We start from the raw sequence: 22635 nt of genomic DNA on the forward strand, positions 1-22635 counted from the left end.
TGCCTTTTCTAGCCATAGGTGCTCCTTTTCCAAACCGTTACCACAGCACACAATTGCATAGGATTTTGAATGCAGAAGCATTAATGTTCCCCTTCACTTATACAAGGAGACATGACAATGCACCTGTGCACAAATCCAGCTCCATGAATATTGGGTTTACATGGATTAGTGTGGAAGATCTTGGGTTTTGCGATCTTCTATACCCTTTTGAACACCTTTGGGATGAATTGGAGCACAGACTGCACCCCAGGCCTCCTCACCCTACACCCTACACCCTACACAGACTTTTCTTATGCCTTGGTGGCTGAATAAACACACATCTCCACAGCTACACTCCGAAATCTTTTCAAAAGCGTGAAGATAAATAAGGATAAGAAAATAAGGACAGACTGTGCAACATGGAAATTTTATGATCATGTGGCCAAAAACATTTCCTCATATTGTCTCCTTACAGAAAATGTTTAAAAAATCACTTTTTTCTTTTTTTCGAACAGTAAAAGTGCACGGTTGGTTTTTTTTTTATCTCAATGCAAATGTACCGCACTAACCACAAACTTCTAAATAAAAAAACTGACACCAAATAATAAAACAAAAACAAGGCAAGCACTCACCTGGCATGATATCACCGATGGGCACGAGACGGGTGTGCTCGGGGCTGGCAAAGTTACACAGCAGTTTCCCGTCGATCACGCCGTCCCAGTCACCGATGGGATTGTCCTGAGGGTGAGATGTACAGCACCCTATTACTGACACTGGTCTAGCTCATCATCCACTTTTTACTCAAGCCTCGATAATATTACGAGCAAAAAAAAACGCAGACTAGAAAATCACTATTATCCTTTTTTTTCTCGTTTTCTACAACTGTTTTAAACAAAAAAAAAGATCTGATCTACACCTAACAGCAGGATGATAAACACCTCGAACACCTTTCCGAACAGTCATGTAGCAGCCAGATGATTTGCCACATGACTGAAAGCTGAACAAACTCGAAATTCAGCAGTTATATATGGTCTATGACTTTACTAACAAATAGACCCAATAAACCTTTCCTGCAGAGACCAAACTGTTCAACAAACAATCTCCGCTCTGTGCTGTGCCTGAAGCCACTGGTGAACCCTGTGTGTGTGGGTGAGTGATGGCAGTGTCTTGTCCAAGCGTTTGGCTGCCCTCCACAATGCAGCTCATGCTCTCCCTCCGTCTCTCCCTCCCTTCCCATCCCTCCACCCTTTTATCCCTCCATCCGCCCCTCTCTGAAGTGTGACTGCTCTTTTGTTTCGAGCCGACGGGGCGAGTGGGCTGCTGGCTGACTGCACGCGGAAGCCGAGAGAACACCTCATACTCTTGGACACGTCTTGATGACCTGCATTCAGACAGTGATAAACGCTGTGATTATGAGTAGGGAAGCGTTCCTACAGCAAACCGCCGATCTGTGACATACGGATGTGTCCATTCCTATGTGATGTGTTTTTCACACCTGTGTCTGAATCAGAGTAACTTTGATGGATTTGCTATTTGGTTTGGTTTCTTTCTATATATAATAACAAAAAAACATGGAACTTTGAGAATCTTCCCCAAGTGTACGATGTAATCTCAATGCTACAGCCTTGTGAGGAGTTTAACATGTCTACTGGGGTGTTGAAATTAATCTTTTCTATGATGTATCGTGATGCAGACGTGGACGATTCTGAATCGATGCAGTAATAAACCATAATCGATTATAGCCTACTGACGTCAATCGTCCCGTGCGCGTTAGCTGCGCTAGCTTAAAATGGTAGACGGTATGACCCAGTATGTTCAAATCCGAGTAGATCTCCGTATTTTTTGCCATTTATGAACAAACTGGTAAGCACAAAGACACATTGTGTGTGTATTTACTAGTGTTAATTAGTTCTAAATGCACCTGCTGTGTTCTGCAGTTTTGCTTGATGTTTAGCCATGTGCAGTAATATTAAAAATTGAGGATGCAACGAATCGAATCGTCGAGATGATAATAGTAATTGAATCGAGTTGCAAAACCAGTGAAGATTCATACGCCTAACAGCTATAGAAATCTGATCCTCATCGAGAGAGTCGAATCGCTTTCTCACCATGATCAAAAGGTGATACAGTTCATCTGAAAGCCGACCGTTAGTGTTGGTGGTTTTCATGCAACCAGTACAATGAAAGTTAAAATTGGGCAGTGGGACAAAAATGTGTTTTCCAGGCGCAATCACAACCTAAGTTGTGATTTGAAAAATTGTGATGGCAATAAAAATAGTTGTTTTTCGACTGTGTTGATGTGAAGCGATGACACCGGCTGATTTGGACCCACAGGCTTCAATTAGCTGCCCAATTTTCTAACATTTTTTTACCATATCGACACCGACGTGATAGCCGAGAGTCTCATTGCCGGGTAAAAGGTCGCAGAAGATGACCGTGCCACGTTCAGGGCTCTTGTGTATTTTTACCAAGACGCGAGAGTTTAGGTCCAAAGGAGGGAAATCTCCTTCCACATCGGGCTCATTGTCCACCAGACTCAGGTGATCTACCTCCAGTTCCTCGTCCTCCCAGAGCTCCAGTTTATCGAGAGCGACGAATACGCCGCATTCGTCCTCACAGCGGAACAGCTGTTGGCCCTGATACGAGCCCTCAGTAAAACCCTGACCGCGACCCTCCTCCTGAGAAAGAGACAGACAGAGGAAGACTGAGACAAACAGAATTATAAACTTATTTCTGCCTGAACAAATTTAGATCAGATTTATAGAGATAATTGATTTTTGTGCTTAATTTAAATTAAAATAATTATTTCTAAATGTAAAAAAAGCATAAAAAAAAGAATACAAATTATTTATGATAATAATAATATATTATAATTATTATAATCATATAATATAAAATTCTTACTTTCCTTAGAGTTGATATAGTTTTTTATGTCAAGTTTCTTAAAAATTTTTTAAACACGATTGGCTTCATTCTATTCAAAATGTTTGTGTAGCAAACTAGCAAAATCAGAACTAGCACAATCCTGAATAATCAGTAATAAAACCATGTGAACAATATCAACTAGTAAATTCACAAAATGAAGAAATAAAATACAGTGCTTCAGTTAAATATAGAAGTTGAATGTGGGTTTGAGGAAGTTCACTACCATTGTTTTTAGTGTTTTCTATTTAAAAACAGACCACAGAGTTAATAAAAGAAAAAAGGTCATCGAAGTGTTACATGATCTTATTCTCTTCCCCTTAAATACACACACACACACACACACACACACACACACACACACACACACTGTGTGTAGGTTCCTTCAGACCTCAACTGCACACCGTTATTGCATGTTTATTAAGTGTGTGTGTGTGTGTGTGTGTGTGTGTGTGTGTGTGTGTGTGTGTGTGTGCGTGCAGAGAGGAGCCTCCATATAGTGAAACTGAGCAGCTGGACACGGTGTCCTCAACACAGCACGTCCCCCGGCACGACACACACAAACGCATTATTGTCCCGGTTACTCACCCTGCTTCTGCTCATGCCCAGAATCTCAACCATCAGAGCGCACGCACACGCACGCACACACACACACACACACACACACACACACACACACACACACACCCCACAGATATTTGTATCAGAGGACACACACTTTGAGCACAAATACAGTCAACAATGCACACACATACATCACATCACACAGGCTCAACAAAAAACACACAAATATTTCCGCTCATAGCTGCTCAACACCACACACAAACACAAATGGTGTGTTCACTGCACACATGCTTATAAACAAACACACACTCACACACTAGGGGTGTGCGATATTGAGAAAAAAGGAAAACGAAAATTAGACAATATATACTTTTTACTTTTTATGGGCATTTTTACTTTTATTACCATTGTGGTGTCTAAAACTTAGTTTTCTTAATATTAACTTTTACTAAACTTATAATTTTTTGGAGAAAAAATAAAACGGCACTTTACGTGCGATATTGCTTATCGTAATTTCCGGACTATAAAGCGCACCGAAATATAAGCCGCACCCACTAAATTTTTTTTTTTAAGATTTTTATTTTGAACATAAATACGCCGCACCTGTGTATAAGCCACAGGTATCGACACGGAAACGAATGAACTTTACACAGGCTTTACCGAAAGACAGTGTCTGTTACACGTTGTAACGGGTGAAATATGTTGTGGCTCCTTTAAGAGCAGAGCGGAATTTTGGGAATAGCCTGCTGCTCTCGGGAATTTATCTTTTGGCATCGTTGTGCGTTTAAAAAGAAATGTTTTTTTTCCCCAATGCCGTGCAGCTCAGAACACAGGTGAGGTGCGTTTTTTCGTTTCCGTTCGGAAAAATCATTGGTCTAAGGTTATGGGGCTCAGTTTTTTGGCTTGAAGTTTGTGAAACCGGGAAAACCCCAGGAAAAATTCATAAATAAGCCGCTTCGTTGTTTAAAACGTGGGAAAAAAGTAGCGGCTTATAGTCCGAAAAATACGGTAACTTCATTTTCTTCTTTCGGCTTCTCCCATTAGGGGGCGCCACAGCAGATCATCAGTCTCCATTCCCCTCTGTCCTCTACATCTGCCTCTTTCAAACCAACTACCTGCATGTCTTCCCTCACAACATCCATAAAACTCCTTTTTGGTCTTCCTCTTTTCCTCCTGCCTGGTGGTGCCATCCTCAGCATTCTCCTACCGATATACCCCATGTCCCTCCTCTGCACATGTCCAAACCATCTCAATCTCGCCTCCTTCACTTTGTCTCCAAAACGACCTACATGGGTCCCTCTCATAAACTCATTTCTAATCCTGTCCATTCTCGTTACTCCCAACAAAACCTTAACATCTTCAGCTCTGCTACCTCCAGCTCCACCTCCTGTCTTTTACTCAATGCCGCTGTCTCTAAACCATACAACATTGCAGGTCTCACCAAAGTCCTATAAACTTTCAACCTGTCCATCACCACTGCAAACAGGAAAGGGCTCAGAGCCGATTCTTGATGCAGTCCAACCTCCACCTTAAACAAGTCTGTCGTTCCTACTGCACACCTGACTTCCTCATCCAATACCACAACTCCTCTCTCCACCCTGTCGTATGCTTTCTCCAAATCCACAAACACACAATGCAACTCCTTCTGACCTTCTCTTTACTTCTTCATCAACATTCTCAAAGCAAATAATGTGTCTGTAGTGCTCTTCCTCGGCTTGAAACCATACTGTTGCTCACAGATGGTCACCTCTTCTCTCAGTCTGGCTTTCACAATTCTTTCCCATAACTTCATGGTGTGACTGATCAACTTAATTCCCCTGTAGTTACTGCAGGTCTGCACATCTCCCTTATTCTTAAAAAACGGTACCAGCACACTTCTCCATTCCTGAGGCATCCTTGCACCTTTCAAAATCTTGTTGAACAACCTGGTTAAAGTGACATTGATTATATGGAATAATATAAATGTACACATTTTCGGCCTCATGTCTTGAATTTTGTGATCATTCTAAATGCATTTTAATAGACTGAATCATGCAAATAAAAGAACACTAAATGCGTATGCACACAAGTCTACCCTACTAGACTTCATCACATAACGGATGCGTTTACTCTGTAGGTGTGTTTTGTTTGGGTTTTGCGTTAAATCGTTAAAACAACAATTGCGATATTATCATAGACGGTATATATAGTATAACCCTAATACACGCTCCTGCTTAACAGCGCACGCACTTTCATCACAAAAAAAAACTCACACACACTCTCCTCACCTCACACACACTAAAATCACCTCACACGCACACAAAAAACACCTCACATGCACTAATCACCGCACACCCCTTCTCAACACGACTGCACACGTCACTGCACACCCCTTCTCAACACCACAGAACACACGCACACACACAAAGAACACACGTGCGCACACACATGCTCACTCACCACTGTAAACCCTTCTCAACACCACACACTCATCTAGGGCTGCAACAACTAATCAATAAAATCTATAATAACCGATAATGAAATTCATCGTCAACGAAAAACAACTCACACGCACACAAAAAAACACCTTACACGCACTACCATCAGCTCACACGCACAAAAAAGCACCACACACACACGCACACACGCGCACACGTGCGCACACACGCGCACACACACTACCGTCACCTTACAAGCACAAAAAACACCTCACATGCACTACCATCACCACACACACACAAAATACACCTCACACACACAAAAAACACCACACATGCACTCATCACCTCACACCCCTTCTCAACACCACAGAACACACACACACACACACACACACACACAGAGAACACGTGCACAGACACACACGCTCTCTCATCACCACTGCACACCCTTCTTAACACCACACACTCATCTAGGGCTGCAACAACTAATCAATATAATCTATAATAATCGATAATAAAATTCATCGTCAACGAATGCCATTATCGATTAGTTGGGCTGCTGAAGTTACAGATTAGCGTGACGGTAAGATACACAGCCGCTTGTGAAATGGCGTAAAGTACAGGGTTAACAGGCAGCAGGAAATAGTGTGCGTTCCAAGTCATGGATGAAGGTGAAACATCAGCAAACAGTAAACAGAAACTGTAGAATCCTCATCATGTGAAAATGGTGTAGTTTGATGAAGTGCTATTTGTTTGTAACTTCGGGACAGTTGCACTGGATCTGTTCTGTCGTGAATTGTGAGCATCAGGTTGCGCAATCAGCTCACTCGCGACATCGTGATAGAAACAATAAAAACGGTGCGAACAAACACTAAATCTTAAAGCATTGTAATTGATTATATATTTTAGATGCTTACATCTTTACAAATGATCAAAATGTCTGTTTTGTTTTTTTAAATAAAAATTGTCAAAATGTTGTATTATTTTTTATATTGATTTTTTAAGCATGGTTGTCAACTTGTCATCTACAATTATCTTTAAAAACAATATAAATGTTGTTTTACACACATTGCTTCACCTTGCATACTCAAATGCTGTTTTTTTTTTGTTTTGTTTTTTAACAAAAATAAACAACCCAGCATGAGTGAATTTGTTGAAAGGAGAAATCCTGCATACACTCCTCAAAAGGTCAAAATTAAAGACCGTTAAACTCAATATGTGGCTTTTGAATTTTTTATGTACACTTTTATATATAAATACCCTGAATTCGGGTTTTACATAGTTATAATAAGCAAAACATCTCTAAAAAATGAGGAAAAACAAAACAATCGATTTATTATTTTAAAGGTACGCTTATATTTCTGATTTTTGAAGCTTTATGTAATGTGATATTGTAATGTATTGCAAATGTACTGTATTGCAAAAAATAAAGAAATTTACGCAAAAGATTAATAAAGTGGAAAAGAAGTAAATGAAACAAACAAAAATTAAAAACAACTTCAACACCATGAGCCGACTTCTAAAATAAAAACAGACCCAGGACTTAAACCAGTTTCTCACCAGCAGCTCGACACCGAACCAGATCCCAGAGAGAGCTCGGTCAGGCAGCAGAGCTCCTTTGAATCTGACGACGCCGGGTAACGGCGGGTCGCCGGAGCGTAGCTGCACTCGCACCCTGGAGCCGCAGCGGATGGCGCGAGCCCGTTGGAGACGTGCCGTGTCACACAGCAGCCCGTAGCGCTCCTCGCAGTTGGTGATGGGGAAGAGCAGCTCGGCCAGGGCCTCGTCCAGCTCCAGTGCATCACGCTCGTCTACGCTCGCCACCACGTTGCTCTGATCCAGAATTCTCAGGCTGCGCTTGCCCTTGGCGGGGGGCAGCGGGCGGCCCAGGCTGTTGCGCTCGGGGCACACTTGACCCAGACTTCCACGTGGCACACGCACCACCTTCTGTGCCGCCTTCTCCACCAGGCACTCCTTCAGCAGCATGAAGAAGCGCCAGTCGTCCCGTGGGCTGCCCGCCCCCTTCTCCTGACTCCATAGCACCGAGCTCATGGCTGCATCGCAGAGCCCGCTCAAACGGTCCGAATGTGAGGAGTCAGTGAGTGCACGGACATGGGTGAGGCACTCGCATGATCACCCACACATTCAGAGCTGGTGACGGAAAAAAAAAACAGTAATGTTTAATATATACAGGTATTAAAAGCAGGAAGCTTGCACTGCCAAACAGGACAAGCGATGACTTGACAAATCAGATGACTGATTACACTGATGTATTCTTTTGTTGTTTTTGCTAAAGTGCAATACTGAAAGCAAGTTTACACGATATGCTTTGGATTCCCTGCCGTCAGGTTTCGCTGCTCTGCATGAGTGAAAGTGACACTCCGAACAGCATGAATTAAATATGGGCTGAAGCACTCACTGGAAACAGGTTTTACCGAGGCTCACGCCTAATGCTGAGCAATAATCCCAGCAGCAGCCTGCGAGGTCTGGCGGGTTGACATGTGGTGGACCTGGAGGACTAAAAATGTGCCTTATGAGATAATACGACTGTGCTATAAATGACAAACACACACACAAAGCACAAATATGCTGAAGTATCTCTTTAACCATGCAAAATATTAATCATATTAGAGGCATATTAGCATATTGCAGCCTTCTGCCTGTAACTACTGCCAAGAGCTGAATTTACATAATGGTGAGCAAATAGTTTGTGTTCGTTACACACACACACACACACACACACACACACACACACACACACACACACACACACACACACACACAGTCAAACATGCTGAGTGTGGATGCTCGGGTTTCCCCTCTTGCTGCAGGCTGTGTCACGGAAGCTGAAGGGGAATTTACACACACATATACACACACACTTTCCACTCCCTGCTTAACAATATCAAACCATTCTCGTCTCATTGTTTAAATACATTTCTGAACAAATGAGCAAGACTAGATTCTACAATCTTACGGTAAGATAACGCAGAGACGGACAAAGAAGCGAAGACGTAATCACATGCAAAAGATGCGATGTTCATGCTATTCTTTTTTTTTTCTTCAAAAATGCTCATAATGCTCGAATACAGTCAAATAATACATGGAAAACAGCTGTATTCTGCCCCCCCATCCCCCCCCTCTCGTTTGGGTGACAAGGCGTTCCTATATTAAGACACAGCACAGACAATACAATGAAAATTGCAATTAAATACATCAAATGCACTTTGACAAAAAGGAACAGTGCTCAAAAGCAGCTGATTCGGTTTTCCGAATGTATATAATGATCAAGTTTTTACACTTCAGATTGGTTGCTGGTTTTGGCAGCGAACCACCGTGTTGTACTATTATAAATACCGGATATCCTACAGCCATCTCTGACCTTCATTATATGATCGTTCTGTCCCGATTAGTGGGGTGTAATGGCAGCGTGTGTGATCTAAAATGTAAATCGAAATGCATTTCAGTTTGTTGGTCTTCACACTTGCTGTCTTAGGTTTTATGATTCAATTCTGTATGTTGGCATAAAAAAATAAATAAATAAATAAATAAATAAATAAATAAATAAATAAATAAATAAACAGTGCCAGTACTGAAAAACCTGAGTATGAAGAAGTATAATATGAGCCTATGAACGATTTCTTAATGGTATCTTCAACCACAGCCTCCCACTTTAACTATGAGAATATCATGGATGAAGACATCACGATATCTTTGATTGAAAGCAGCACTAATAATGACGTAGAGTTGGAGGTCATCGTCAGGTGATAATGTATAATTTTCTTCTTGTGACTGCTCCCGTTATGGGTCGCCACAGCATATCGTCCGTCTCAGCATTCTTCTACCGACATACCCAGAGTTCCTCCTCTGCATGTGACCGGACCATCTCAAACGTGCACAATTATCATTTGAAATATGCTGGAAACAAGGGAATGAGAAGTATGCAGGAAGCACCGAAATGTATGTAACGAGCTGCTACTGAAGAGCAAGACTCACCCCCAGAGCTAGAACATGCAATTCATTGAAAGAAGACAAAAACGAATCATTTTTATGATTATAAAATAAAGATGTCTTATCTATCAACTATTTGTGGAGATGTCTTTCTATATACAAATAAAGCCTTTTTTGCCATAGACGTTAAATGATTTGCGTTGTTGTTAGGAAGCTGGGCTGAGAGTGCAGGTTTAGCCAAAATACAGTACCCCTGGAGAAGAGAGGGTTAAGGACCGTGTTTAAGGGCCCCATGATAGTTTGAACCCACAACCTTTTGAATAGTAACGTCAACTGTTGATATCACAATCCCATTTGTTTCAGAGCTTTTTTTGGTTTTACTATATACAATGACCAGGCATAACATTATGATCATATAACATTATAGCCATTGAAATGAATATCTCTGCATCAGGGCACCTGTTAGTGGGTGGGATATATTAGGCAGCAAGTGAACATTTTTTCTTTTAATTTGTTGGAGAAGCAGGAAAAATGGGCATAAGGAGTAGAGCGAGTTTATTAAGGGCCAAAGTGTGATGGCTAGATGGTCAGAGCATCTCCAAAACTACAGCTCTTTTGGGATGTTTCCCGGTCTGCAGTGATCAGTATCGATCAAAAGTGGTCCAAGAAAGGAACAGTGGTAAACCAGCGACAGGGTCAATGGCAGCCAAGGCCACAGATCTGCTACAGATGAGCTTCTGTAGTTCAAATTGCTGAAAAAGTTAATGCTGTTAATGCTCAATGGGTCAGAAGTGTTTTGGCAGCAAAAAGGGAGACGAACACAACATTGTGTGTCTACAGTCTCTGTAAACTCTGTAAAAATTTCACAGAGATGATCAAATGTTTTTCAGGTTTCCTCCAGGATCTCTGGTTTCCTCCCATTTCCCAAAGCATGCCTGTAGGTGGACTGTCTAGACAAAAATCACCCAGAGGTGTGTGCGTGTTGTGTTGCCTGCAATAAAATGGCCTCTTATTCAGGTCGTATTCCTTCATCATGCCCGGTGTTCCTATAGACTCCTGATCCATCTCAACCATAACCAGGATAAAACGCTTACTGAAGATGAATGAAATAATAAACGAATTAAAGCATATGAAATGCATTCCTCTGATTTAAAAGGTCATTCCATGTACTGGTAAGAAAAGAAAAAAAGAGAGAGAATTCACAAGATTTTTTTAAGAACAAATTTGCTGTAAAAAGCATGACAATCCTGGTGGGTAGATGGGTAGTGGTTCTGAGAGGTACAAAAGAAATGGTGTAGACATCTCCTCCATTCTATTGTAAGACTCTTTGGAGAATATCTGATGCATTTGGATATCTAGCTGAATGTCAAAGACCATACCAGGACACGTGTGCTTAAAAAGAAACCTATAAGTCCACTATAACAATCCTGGTGTCTGAGAGTCATGTGTAGAAATGACACCACATCTGTGCTGCATCTCTCCACTGATTCAATCACCTGTGTCATTCGCTAAACATCTGTCTGGTAGGCTAGTTGGTTGCTTAGCATGACATGTTTACAAAAGCTGGTACATTTTGTATTGGAATAACATAAGAATGGCATGATGATGGATAAAAGCTGCGCTGTACAGACTTGCAGGAATATCTATACGTCTATGCAGGTAAAAACATTAGCAAGCTATAGCTGGAAACTACTTCTCTTCTTCTTCTTTTTTTTTCAAATGACATAAATAAATACCTTCTTGAAGCTCCGTCTTGAATCAAAACCTCTTCGAAAATTCCACCGCTGCCTTTCCAATGTCTCTGCCCCTGATGTTTACATATAATACCTGAATGGTTCGGCTAGCCAGCGAGCTAGCTGCGGTTGCTCACCAGTCTAACCGCTAGCACTGTGCTGGTCTCTGGTTGCTAAGTTGCTAAGAGAGCTTGCTAGGTAGTGAATTAGCAAAGAACAACTAGCGTTAAAGTTGTTGTTTTTTTTTTCCTCAACTAACCAGCTTTTTAACTGAGAAGAAAATCAACTACGCCAAAATAAAATATAATGACGTCATGGCGGCGAATTATTTAAAAATATTAATACATTATAGCGTGTATTCTTTAAATCTAACTTGTTCGGTCATATATATCCGCCTCTGATTGGACAAAAAGCGCTATACTTTGTTTTGATTGGCTGTTTGCGGTGAAGTCCCACCTCTTGGGGTTTTCCGCTAGGTTTGTTTGTAGCGCTCCGGCAGCCTATTGGCTGAATCCAAAATAAATGACAACTTGCTATATAAGTGCACTACAAAGTGTATATATAGTAATGACTCTAATGACACTATATGTTCAAAAGGGAGTGAATTAGGATTCAGCCATTACGGCAGTATAGAGTATACAGTAAATACATACTGTATTGTAGAATGTAATTTTAGATGAATTTGGGCAATAAAAATCAATTAGATAAAATATTTACTTACATTCAATTACAACAAATACTATTGGTTGATTGATAGTGTCTCTTTTTTAGGCTTAGCCTACAAATTAAGTTGATTTTCATTTATTTAAATGAATTAAAGTATTACCTAAAGAGACTACCAGCATTTATGGAATTGAATGAAAGAAACTGACACTATACAACCAAAAGGGGAAGAAAATGAACAGACAAAAAGTACCAAAGAATCCATAAAGGTTAAAAATAAACAGTGCATAGTAAATAGTGTATCCGCATATAGATTTTAAAGGTTTGGTTACTTGTGATAACTTACTATAAATATTTATTCATAATATAAAAAAATTTATGTAATAAACTTTAGCACTCTCATGGTCTTTATGCTGTTTGAATTCTATTTCTTATAAAAAAAAAAAAAATCAATACAATATGTATTGCTTCAGTCTAAGCCAGTTCATAAGAATAAAATACACAGAAAAACAACATAACCAGTAACAGTAAACAAAAATATAAAAATTAATGCTTAAATATAAAGTGGCACAAAAGAACATGGTAACAAAAAAATACAATAAATGAATTCTGCAAAGTAAATAAAAGTTTGTGCTTTTGTCTTTACTTTGTGTAAAACACTCAGTGGAGCAAACTGTAGACTGCACAGGATCATGTGTTAAAAAATAACCTGAAGTTGTTATCTGGTGATTCCATGATTGAGATGGAGTTTTTAATGATTTAACGTACAAAAAGTAAAACAAGCATAAAATAAAATTTTAATTACAGATAAAGTCTTCTTCATATAGCAATTTATGTACACACTTCAGATAAATAACACAATATATAAAACGTATCAAATATATATATCTACTGCACACTATTCAATCTCTTAAAGCTTGTTCTACACTTTATACCCTTTTAAACAAAATTGCATTATTTCTGCATTGTGCGAATCCATGTAACATTTCACAGTTTGAAAAATCCCTATTTTCTGACTAATCCAGTGTATATTCAATGTGTTTTAGCATACCACAACATTTTACCTGACATTTTACCCTGTTACCTGATCACCTTTACGATTAGAAAAAGGTATATTCCACAAGTTACCTCTTCAACAGGAAGTTGCATCACTGGAATTTTCTGAAGGTCATGACAAGAGGAAAAATCTTTTTTGGTCAATTTTCTTTCATTGTTCTTTTTTTTTCAGTGTTTCACTAATAATACTCTACTACTAATAATAACATTATTATTAATACTAATATGTTAGATATTCCTCTTTTAAATTGGTGAATTAATTTCCAAAGGTTTTATTACAATTCAAAGTTGAATCGTTAAGAAAAGAGTTCAACTGCAAAAATCATAAAATCTGAAGAATCTGTCTGACGACTGACATCATTCTTTCCTCCTCAGAGGATGAGTCTGCTTTCTTGTCTACTAAAGTCTTTCACATCCTCTTCACTCAGGTTGTTTCCTCTCAACCTGCAACAACACGCACTTCTCAGTTACCTCTACTACATCTGCTGTAGTTCTTTAATGTCAGAAATCTTCATACAAAGACATGAAATGGGACATACTAAACAAAACCAGATTAATTTTTTGGTATAATCCTTTACATTGTGAACAATAGACTTTGTTCTCAAGACGTTGTGCATTAATTACGTAGGCGTAAGTATTAAATCAGCTCTCACCACACTTCCTTGATAGTCGAGTTCAATTTCAAAGCCTCAATTAGACACTCTACACCATCCCTGCTAATGTGATTTTGGCTCAGCCTGCAAATTAGAAGTAGTAAAATAAAAGAAAGACACAGAAAGAAGAATCCAGTACATCATACAGTTTAGTACAAGTAAAAAAAAATGTTGTGTGTTAAATCTCACCACAGATCCACAAGTGTTGTGCTGCTCTTAACAAGCTCCGCTAAGGCACAGGCTCCTGCGCTGCCTACATTGTTACCTGCCAGGCTATTGATATATTACCAGGAAAAACAAATACAGTCATGTTACATTATTAATAACAGTATTCATCCATGCTAACAATTTTGGTTTGTCTAAAATATAGGATCCCAAAAGCCAAAGTATTGCTTCTTTGTCTTCTCAATTCTACTTTTTTGACCATGAATCCAATCAGGAAATATGTGAAAAAAAGTCCTTCCTACAATTAAATTAAAAAAAGTCATGAAATGTGATAAGTCCTGTATATTATTGCAAACACCAAATTAATCATGTTAAGTAAATGGGAAACGTAAGCAGGAGGGTGGTTTCCTGTTTCAGCTTGAGCTGTTTGTTGTTTTACAGGTTTCCTTTGGCTTCTCCGTCTTCATTCCCCCTCAAAAAACAGGCAAGTAGATGAATTAGCTTCTCTAAATTGTATGTGTGTGTGTGTGTGTGTGTGTGTGTGTGTGTGTGTGTGTGTGTGTTGGTTCCAAAAGTGGCATCCCATTCGTTTTATATTCTTTCTATTACATAATTTACATTTATGGTATTTGGCTGACGCTCTTACAATTATCTTATTTATACAACTAAGCAGTTGAGGGTTAAATGGGGGGTTGCTCAAGGACCCATCAGTGGCAGCTTAGTGGTCCTGGGATTTGAACAAATGACCTTCTGATCATGAGTCCAACATCTTATCCACTGAGCTACCACTTCCATGACATGACGTATATTACTTAATTTTGTTTTGCATTGAAATAAACGTTGCTCGTACCTTAACCATATTAATGAGGTGCTGTTCTTTAGAGCATCGGCTATAGCCTCAGCACCTTTGTCTCCAATCTTATTTCCCCACAACCTGAAAGAAAAACAAAACATATCTAACAAATATTGGCAATAAAATACCTGCAGGCAACACTGTGTATTTCGAAAAATATGTTTCTTAAATAAATGTGAAATATATTATATATTTAGTGTTTATATTGTTAACTGGTGACATTTCAATACTGTTTCATTTTGTGTTCAATTTCAGAAAAGAATATATAACACCTTTCATTGTGTTTATCGTTGTGGGAAAATTAGGTGGTTTCTGGAATTAAGATTTGACAAAAATATTACCAGGATACAGCAAAGCATTTTTGATAGCATTTTTTTATACATCAACTTATTGTTTACATCTATTGTTTCGAATAGACTACAAACTACTGCTACTCACTTATAAAGCACTAAATGGTTTGGCTCCCATGTATCTATCCAGTCTCTTAACACGCTACAATCCGTCACGCTCCCTGAGATCTCAAAACTCTGGGCTTCTAGTAGTTCCTAGAATAGCAAAGTCCACTAAAGGCGGTAGAGCATTTTCACATTTAGCTCCTAAACTCTGGAATAGTCTTCCTGACAGTGTTCGGGGCTCAGATACACTCTCCCAGTTTAAGTGTAGATTAAAAACATATCTTTTTAGCAAAGCCTACACATAACACACATCACACACATCACATCATAACCTTGTGCTCCAGAACATCTGATCACATGCACATTATCAACTTGTGCTGTTAATATCATGAACAGCAGCTACGCTAATTCCTCTCCACTGCTTCTCTTTCTCTCCCTATCCCGAGGCATCCTGAGGTTTGGCCAGCTCCAGTCACGTCCCACCTCGTGAAGATTATGGACCTATGGATGATCATGGAGAAGTAGATGCCGAGTGTTTAAAGGCCCTGGCATGGAGAAGCTGATGCTGGATCTATGATGATCACAAATTGTTCTGTATTGTTGAAATGACCAAACTTTTGATGTCACCCATATGAGGATGGGTTCCCCTTTGAGTCTGGTTCCTCTCAAGGTTTCTTCCTCATATCATCTAAGGGAGTTTTTCCTTGCCACTGTCGCCACGGCTGCTCATCAGGGACAAACGCACACCATTCACCTTCACTGTTGTTTTCTGTAAAGCTGCTTTGAGACAATGTCTGTTGTGAAAAGCGCTATACAAATAAACTTGACTTGACTTGACTTGACATCTGACTATATAAATAAGGGACACTGGAGACTCAACAGATCTGGTCCATTATTCTGATTTATTGAGTGTGATACTTTGTGTTCATATTTCCTGTAACCTTCACTCCTCTTGTCAGTCTGTTCACCACATCAACTTTCACTTCCTTATTAAAAACGGTTTATACAGTAATTTACGCATCATCATAAGTGGACAAGGCAAATGATGAAATATGAAGACTTGTTAAATAAAAACAAAAAAGACGGTGATTTAATTAAAAGCCTTCACCAAGAATGTACAAATTGATGTGAGCTAAATAGACAGTTAGCCGACAAGCTTTTCCTGAGTTTGGCTTCTTTGCGATCTAATTCGCCCAGCAGAGCAAAAATAAACAGAACATTTAGCCATATTGCACCCGAACTGTCAGGTACACAATATACATTTCTGGTTTGTACTGTACAACTGTTGTAAAAAAAAAAAAAAAGTGACATCACAATTGTGGGATTACACTGATTATCGCCAAATAAATGAATGATATTTACCCAAGATACTTCAGAGAGGTGTTGGACCTCAGGCCTTCCGCCAGCTGCTCGGCCCCCTGGGATGTGATGCTATTGTTTCCAAGTCTGTAAAACGTAAGATATAACAAACAGGATTACATAAAAATTTTATATATTAAACAGATTTAACTGATAATTGTTTCATCATCTAGAGAGTTTATTTAGTATTTCTAGTATTTTTTAGTACATTTTGATATGGGTATTAATCATCTCTAAAAGATTTCTTACTGTGTTTATTTATTTACATATTTGCTGTCATCATTTAAGCAAAGCACCTGTTATTTGGCATTAAGCTGTCAAGCTTCAAGTTTAAATAAAGTTGTCTATCCACTGTGATGACTACATTTTAACTATATTTGTGCCATTCACAATTTTGAAAGAATCCTTGATATGAAAATCAATGGAAGGTCATTGAGCAGTTCAGTGTAATGCTCAGTGTCGTTTGTTTTCCCTTCTCATACTGTCTGCTTTATTTAGATGTTAGTATCACAACCAAGGAAATAATCAATATATTCTTATAGTTTAGTTTTATTATCATTCATCTTACGGAACTTGTTTAATGGCTTAAGCTAGCTAGCTTACGTTATTAGCGGGAGTCATTGGCATGTTTGCCATATGCTTGCCATCCAAATTTATACTGTATTTTCCGGACTATAAGCCGCTCCTTTTTTCCCACGCTTTGAACCCCGTGGCTTAAACATTGAAGCGGCCAATTTATGGATTTTTCCGGGGGTTTTCCCGGATTCACAAACTTCAAGCCAAAAACCTGAGCCCCATAACATTAGACCAATGAAATTGCTGAACGGGTTCAGGTGAACCAATAAAACTCTTTATATTAAATCAGATGCGTGCCCACTGAATCGGGCAGCACCACATCATAAATATTGATGAGGTTCCTCTGACGTTTCACCTGCTGCTCACTCGGACTGTCTACAGGAAATGCGAATCATTCGTCACGCTGAAAACAACCGGGCATGAAAAAACACACACTTCACCTGTGTTCTGAGCTGCACGGCATCGGAAGAAAAGCTTCACTGATAATGATTTTTAAAAGCACAACGATGCCAAAAGAAAAACTTTCGAGAGAAATTGTTGTGAAAGGAACGAGGAAGACAGTGAACAATGACTTTCTTGGTAGGCTACTGTTTAGATACAAGCCGTGTAACAGACACTGTCTTTCGTTAAAGCCTGTGTAAAGTTCATTAGTTTCAGTGTAGACACCTGCGGCTTATAGACAGGTGCGGCTTATTTATGTTCAAAATAAAAATCTTTGTCAAATTCAGTGGGTGCGGCTTATATTTGCGATAAATAGTCCGGAAATTACGGTACTTTACATATTTTTCATACAATACTTAAAATCTTGTGATTATTAGGCAAACCTCTCTATATATTTACAATGGAAATGTATTTACATAAAAGCAGCATGTGTAAATCTATGGTAATACCTTAATGCAAGGAAGTTCTTCTTTGTCTTAAGCAGCATGGCGAAATACTTTGTGCAGTCATCTGTTAGCTTATTGTTGAACAGCCTGTGTAAATAAACGTTTACTTTAATACAAAAAAAAGCAGAACTTTTTACACCTTGTGTAAGACATTAAGAATTGAAAATAGAATGTATTTTATTTATTTATTTATTTATTAACTCACGCTATTTTGGCAAAGCATTCGCAGTGCACTCCCTTCTCAACCAGTTTGCGTATTCCTTCATCAGATATGTTATTGTTTCTCAAGCTGTCAAGTTTAAAAGAAATAAAAGATGAAAATCTGTTAGTTTGAATGAATTCTATAAACATTAATACTATGCACAATAAAAAAAAATTATTCCTTAATGTAGTGGTTCTCGGTTAAATCTTTCCTAGAATGAAACCCTCAGAATGTGTGAATAATTATACTTACGTCGCAATGTTAATTTGCTTATGTTGAAGAAAGCTAGAATAACCTGTACATGAGTATTCAAATAAACATTTATGGACCCCTTTTTTCTTGTTAAAATTGAAGTTAATGGTTTTAAAACTTGTTTTCCACTCTTAGAAGAAATCTTTAAATTTGGAGCCCCAAAAAAGGCTATTTAGTTTGTCACTTTGGGGTAAACCTGCCAGTTCTCTTTCTTTCAGAAGCTAATAATATTAAAATAAGTAATAATTTTCCTCAAATGTGTACCACAGGAAGTAGCATAAATAGATAATAGACAAAATACAGTATGTGTGGTAAAATAATAATTAAACATTTAAATTAATTTAATTAAATTCATTTAAAGGTTTGCCAAAGAATGTATATTCTTACTAGAGGGAGTGACAGACATGAAGACATGGCAGGAGTTGTTCCAATCCCACATCTCCCACTGAGTTGAAGTCCAGCTGTAATCCAATAGGATTCTGCAGGTACCTGAGCACATAAGCCAGAGCGGTGCATTCCACTGGCCCAATATTACAGTAAATTAGCTTCAGGTGCTCTACTTCTAGTTTGGCTACTGCATCCTTAGCAATCTCGCTTTCTTGCATTTCATAGATGCACTTAATTAGCCAAACAAAACTTGGCATAGCATGCATGCTCTTCTTTTCACCCTTCACTGGCGGCGGGATTGATTTAAAATGCCTATGTAAACCTTTCGACAAACACTTCATGACTTGTTTGGATTTTTTTTCGAGCAAGACAGAAGGACATATTTGTAGAAGACTGCGATAGCGCTGGGACAGAAGTCCTGCAACAAACGCTGATGTGATCTTCAGGTTTGGGGCCTCAGCTTCACTGCAGTATTTAACTACAGGCCTCACGCAATGTAGAAAACAATTGTGAATAAAAACAGCTGGCTGCTCGCACTGGAAGAGATTTAGGATAACAGAGCAATTGTCATTGTTGTTAAGAACAATATGGAGAGCAGCAAAGAAGCACTGCATGGTTATATGCAGGAATTCAAAATGTTTGCAGTCAGAGTAGTCTGAGAGGTCCTTACAGTGTATAAGGAATCCCAAATCAATGTCCTGCTCTGTGATGCTACATTTCTGTAAGAGTGACTCTGTGAATACGTAACAGGAAGTCTCTAAACCCTCCAGGGCCAACTCTCCCAGTCGTTTTATTGTCTCTAGATGTTCCTGTAGCCATCCCATTCCCAAAGTTCTTTGTTTTTGGGGCCTCCGTTTCTGGAAGAAATGCTTCAGAACCATAAGGTACACATCAGTAACCGTCTGAGGGCTGCCTTCCCCGAACCCGAGCAACTCTTTGTAACACTTTGATATAATCCAGCAGAAAACAGGAATATGGCAGAGCCCAAGCAGAACTGTGTTAGCCTTGAGGGACTCTACAACCCGATTAGCTACACTGGCATCTTTGTGGTGTTTTCTCACAAAGTTATCAATTCCCTCAGGAGAGAAACCCTTGGCCAGAACTTCCTTGCGGAGATACTGCTTCAGAGATTGATCCACTGCTTGGGGCCTGCTGGTTACTACCTTCTTCACCCCTTTCATTAAGGTACCCTGAAGTAGATTGAAAAGCAGAGTATGTACAGGTGCTTGCTGTGTGGGGCAGCAATGGCGCTCTTCATCTGAGAAGGTGTGCCTAAATTCATCAAGGCCATCAAAGGTAAAAAGAACTAGGTGAGGGTGGTCAAGAATAAACTGGAAGATTTCATCTTGACCTTTGTCTGGCCAGCAGCAGTGTAGGAACAGGAGCTCTTTTAAGGAAAGCATTCTCTGTTCAGCATTTAGTTTACGGCAAGTAAAAGGGAACAGCATCAGAATATCTGTTAGCATGGTACCTTGAGCCCACAGCAGGTGCAGCCTCTGTAGCAAGGTACTCTTACCATTACCTGCTTCACCAGAAACAAGTATTGTGTCTGCTTCCTCATTAAGAGTCCCAAGCAGACCAACCACATCTTGTAGCCCCAGAGCTGTGACCTCTCTGTCACTTTGCACCACTTCTAGGAGGACATCAGTATAGATATCATCTAGGGAAAATCTGCTATTTCCACCATAAGTGCTGAGATAGTACGACTGGGCCTTAACAGAACTGCAAAGCTTCTTCTGGTAAAGAAGGCATTCTGGGGAAGGGAATGATGAGGAAACACAAATTAACAAGAATGTTACTAATGCATTGCTGTCGATTACAATGAGCCAAAGGTCTTGCTTTCTACTACAGTATATACCCTGCTAGCACAATGTGAACTTAGGAAAAAAAAAAGGAATGACCAAATGAAAAGTAAAAAGTTCATGACAGTATTGATCAAACACTTAACAAAAACTTAAATTCCTCCTTGCTCACATCTATTGTTATGCAGATAAAAGTAAAAAAAAATTCAATTGATATGAAAAATGTTTCAAACCACCCTAAGACTAACGAAACTAAGTACACAGGGCCCACACATTAAAACTGGCATTGCTGAAAATGTCCTTAACTTATGCACCACAATGCTCACAAGACAAGACTTTGTGCTGAGGGATACTGATCTTCAGAAGTTGATTCACGTTAAGTAACTTTAACATCATAAGAAGTTAAATGATAAGTCTACTGAAGTCCATTGTAGTAGATCCTGTTTGACAGTCAAACAGGGAGGACAAGCATAAACATAACAAGTGAAAACTGCATACATACCAGTCGAGAGATGTTTTTCTTCTTTTACACGTTGTGGCTTACTGTCTATGTGCTCTAGACACTGCAGTAAAGCATGCGCGGCACCATCCCCTCTAAACCTCACTTGGTCTAACAACTTCCTAACCTAACCAGAAACATAAGCACAATGTAACTGAATTTGTCACAGCAGAATACAATGGATTGTTCCAATCTGAGTATATATTGCTTACCTTCTGTGAACATGTGTACACCGGTAACAGAACTTCATCAAAGTCTTGTGAAGTAAGGCAGCCAGATTCCATGAGTGCATCCAAAACCTCATCCAGATGGTCCCGAATCTTCTTCACCAGTGCTGGCCTGTCAATCAACAAAGCCTCACTGGCTCTTGTGGGAGTCTTCTTGATGTCCTCTGGCCTTGAATTACCTTTCCCAAAGCAAAGTCCAGCTTTCTGGGCCTCAGGTAAGATTTGCTCAATAGCTGCCAGCAGCAGACTGCATGCCTCTTCACCTTTGCTGTACACTAAATCCAGAAGGTCTCTGGTTTTGGAGCAGAGGGGTTTAGTAAGGCCCTGGACATTGTGGTAGTCTTCCCAAATGAGGACATCCCAGGACAGCAGCAAGTCAAGCACAGAATCCAAAGGTTCAGCAGTGCCACTGCAGCATAGTGCTTGCAAAAATTCGGTTCTCTGCTTTAGCACCAGCTGCTGTGCACACATGACTTTGCTTCACATGTATTTACTGCTTTAAATGGTAGTTAGTATGTTTTAGAACTGCACAATAACATTTCTATAAATAAATTGGTAAAAAAAAAAATATAGTGCAGCTTACTGCACCATCTTTACAAAACAGAGGTGATGATGACATTGTAACGAATAACAAACAATGTTGTTCAACCCTAGTACATAAAATAAGTGCAAGATGTAAAAGACCTCTATTTGAAAGATGTAAAAGGTAGCCACAAAACTATACTTAGATAAAGGATGGTACAATAGTACACAGAAGGTAATCATGTCACCAAGGAATAACAGACTTCCTTCAAACTAAAGAACAACTTGAAAGTTTGGTTGTCGCAAAAGATATAAAATATTTAACATGAAATCATGAGGTAACAGTCCTCCAAATGACCACAGAACGCATTTAGTCCTAAATATTTAAAAGAAATTACAGTAAACAGTTTTTTAGGCCAAAGAATGAATTCACAATTCCATGAATTAATCAGAAGTCCCTCAAGTAACAATCCTCCTTTAACCACAGGATAAAAAATATAACTCAGTGACCAAAAGAGAATGTATTTATCTGAATGTTGCTCAGCTCCATGTCCACACTGAGAGTCAG

At 39.2% G+C, this 22635-nt stretch overlaps 2 protein-coding genes across 4 annotated transcripts in view; both read right to left on the reverse strand.

Annotated features, from left to right (window-relative positions):
* Positions 1–11978, reverse strand: part of cyld (cylindromatosis (turban tumor syndrome)) — a 32548-nt gene extending 20570 nt beyond the window's left edge. The window contains exons 1-4 of one of the 3 annotated variants that reach the window (XM_083550851.1): positions 11573–11978; positions 7446–8036; positions 2352–2657; positions 612–717 (exon numbers count right to left, since the gene is read on the reverse strand). In XM_083550851.1, the coding sequence (XP_083406977.1) occupies positions 612–717; positions 2352–2657; positions 7446–7937 (904 nt within the window). In that variant the 5' untranslated portion in view covers positions 7938–8036; positions 11573–11978. The remainder of the gene's footprint in view (positions 1–611; positions 718–2351; positions 2658–7445; positions 8037–11572) is intronic. The other 2 variants (XM_083550849.1, XM_083550850.1) reach the window with 2 other exon arrangements.
* A 670-nt stretch (positions 11979–12648) lies between these two features.
* Positions 12649–22237, reverse strand: nod2 (nucleotide-binding oligomerization domain containing 2). The gene is made up of 10 exons (XM_083550848.1): positions 21531–22237; positions 21322–21445; positions 19018–20770; positions 18382–18465; positions 18180–18263; positions 16717–16800; positions 14957–15040; positions 14131–14214; positions 13942–14025; positions 12649–13732 (listed from the first exon to the last, which is right to left on the reverse strand). Exons 1-10 carry the CDS (start codon positions 22014–22016, stop codon positions 13660–13662), a joined length of 2940 nt encoding a protein of 979 aa, XP_083406974.1. The 5' UTR covers positions 22017–22237; the 3' UTR covers positions 12649–13659.
* Between the last annotated feature and the right edge of the window lie 398 nt (positions 22238–22635).

The sequence above is a fragment of the Silurus aristotelis genome (assembly GCF_946808225.1).
Source record: "Silurus aristotelis genome assembly, chromosome: 9".
Classification (NCBI taxonomy): domain Eukaryota; kingdom Metazoa; phylum Chordata; class Actinopteri; order Siluriformes; family Siluridae; genus Silurus; species Silurus aristotelis.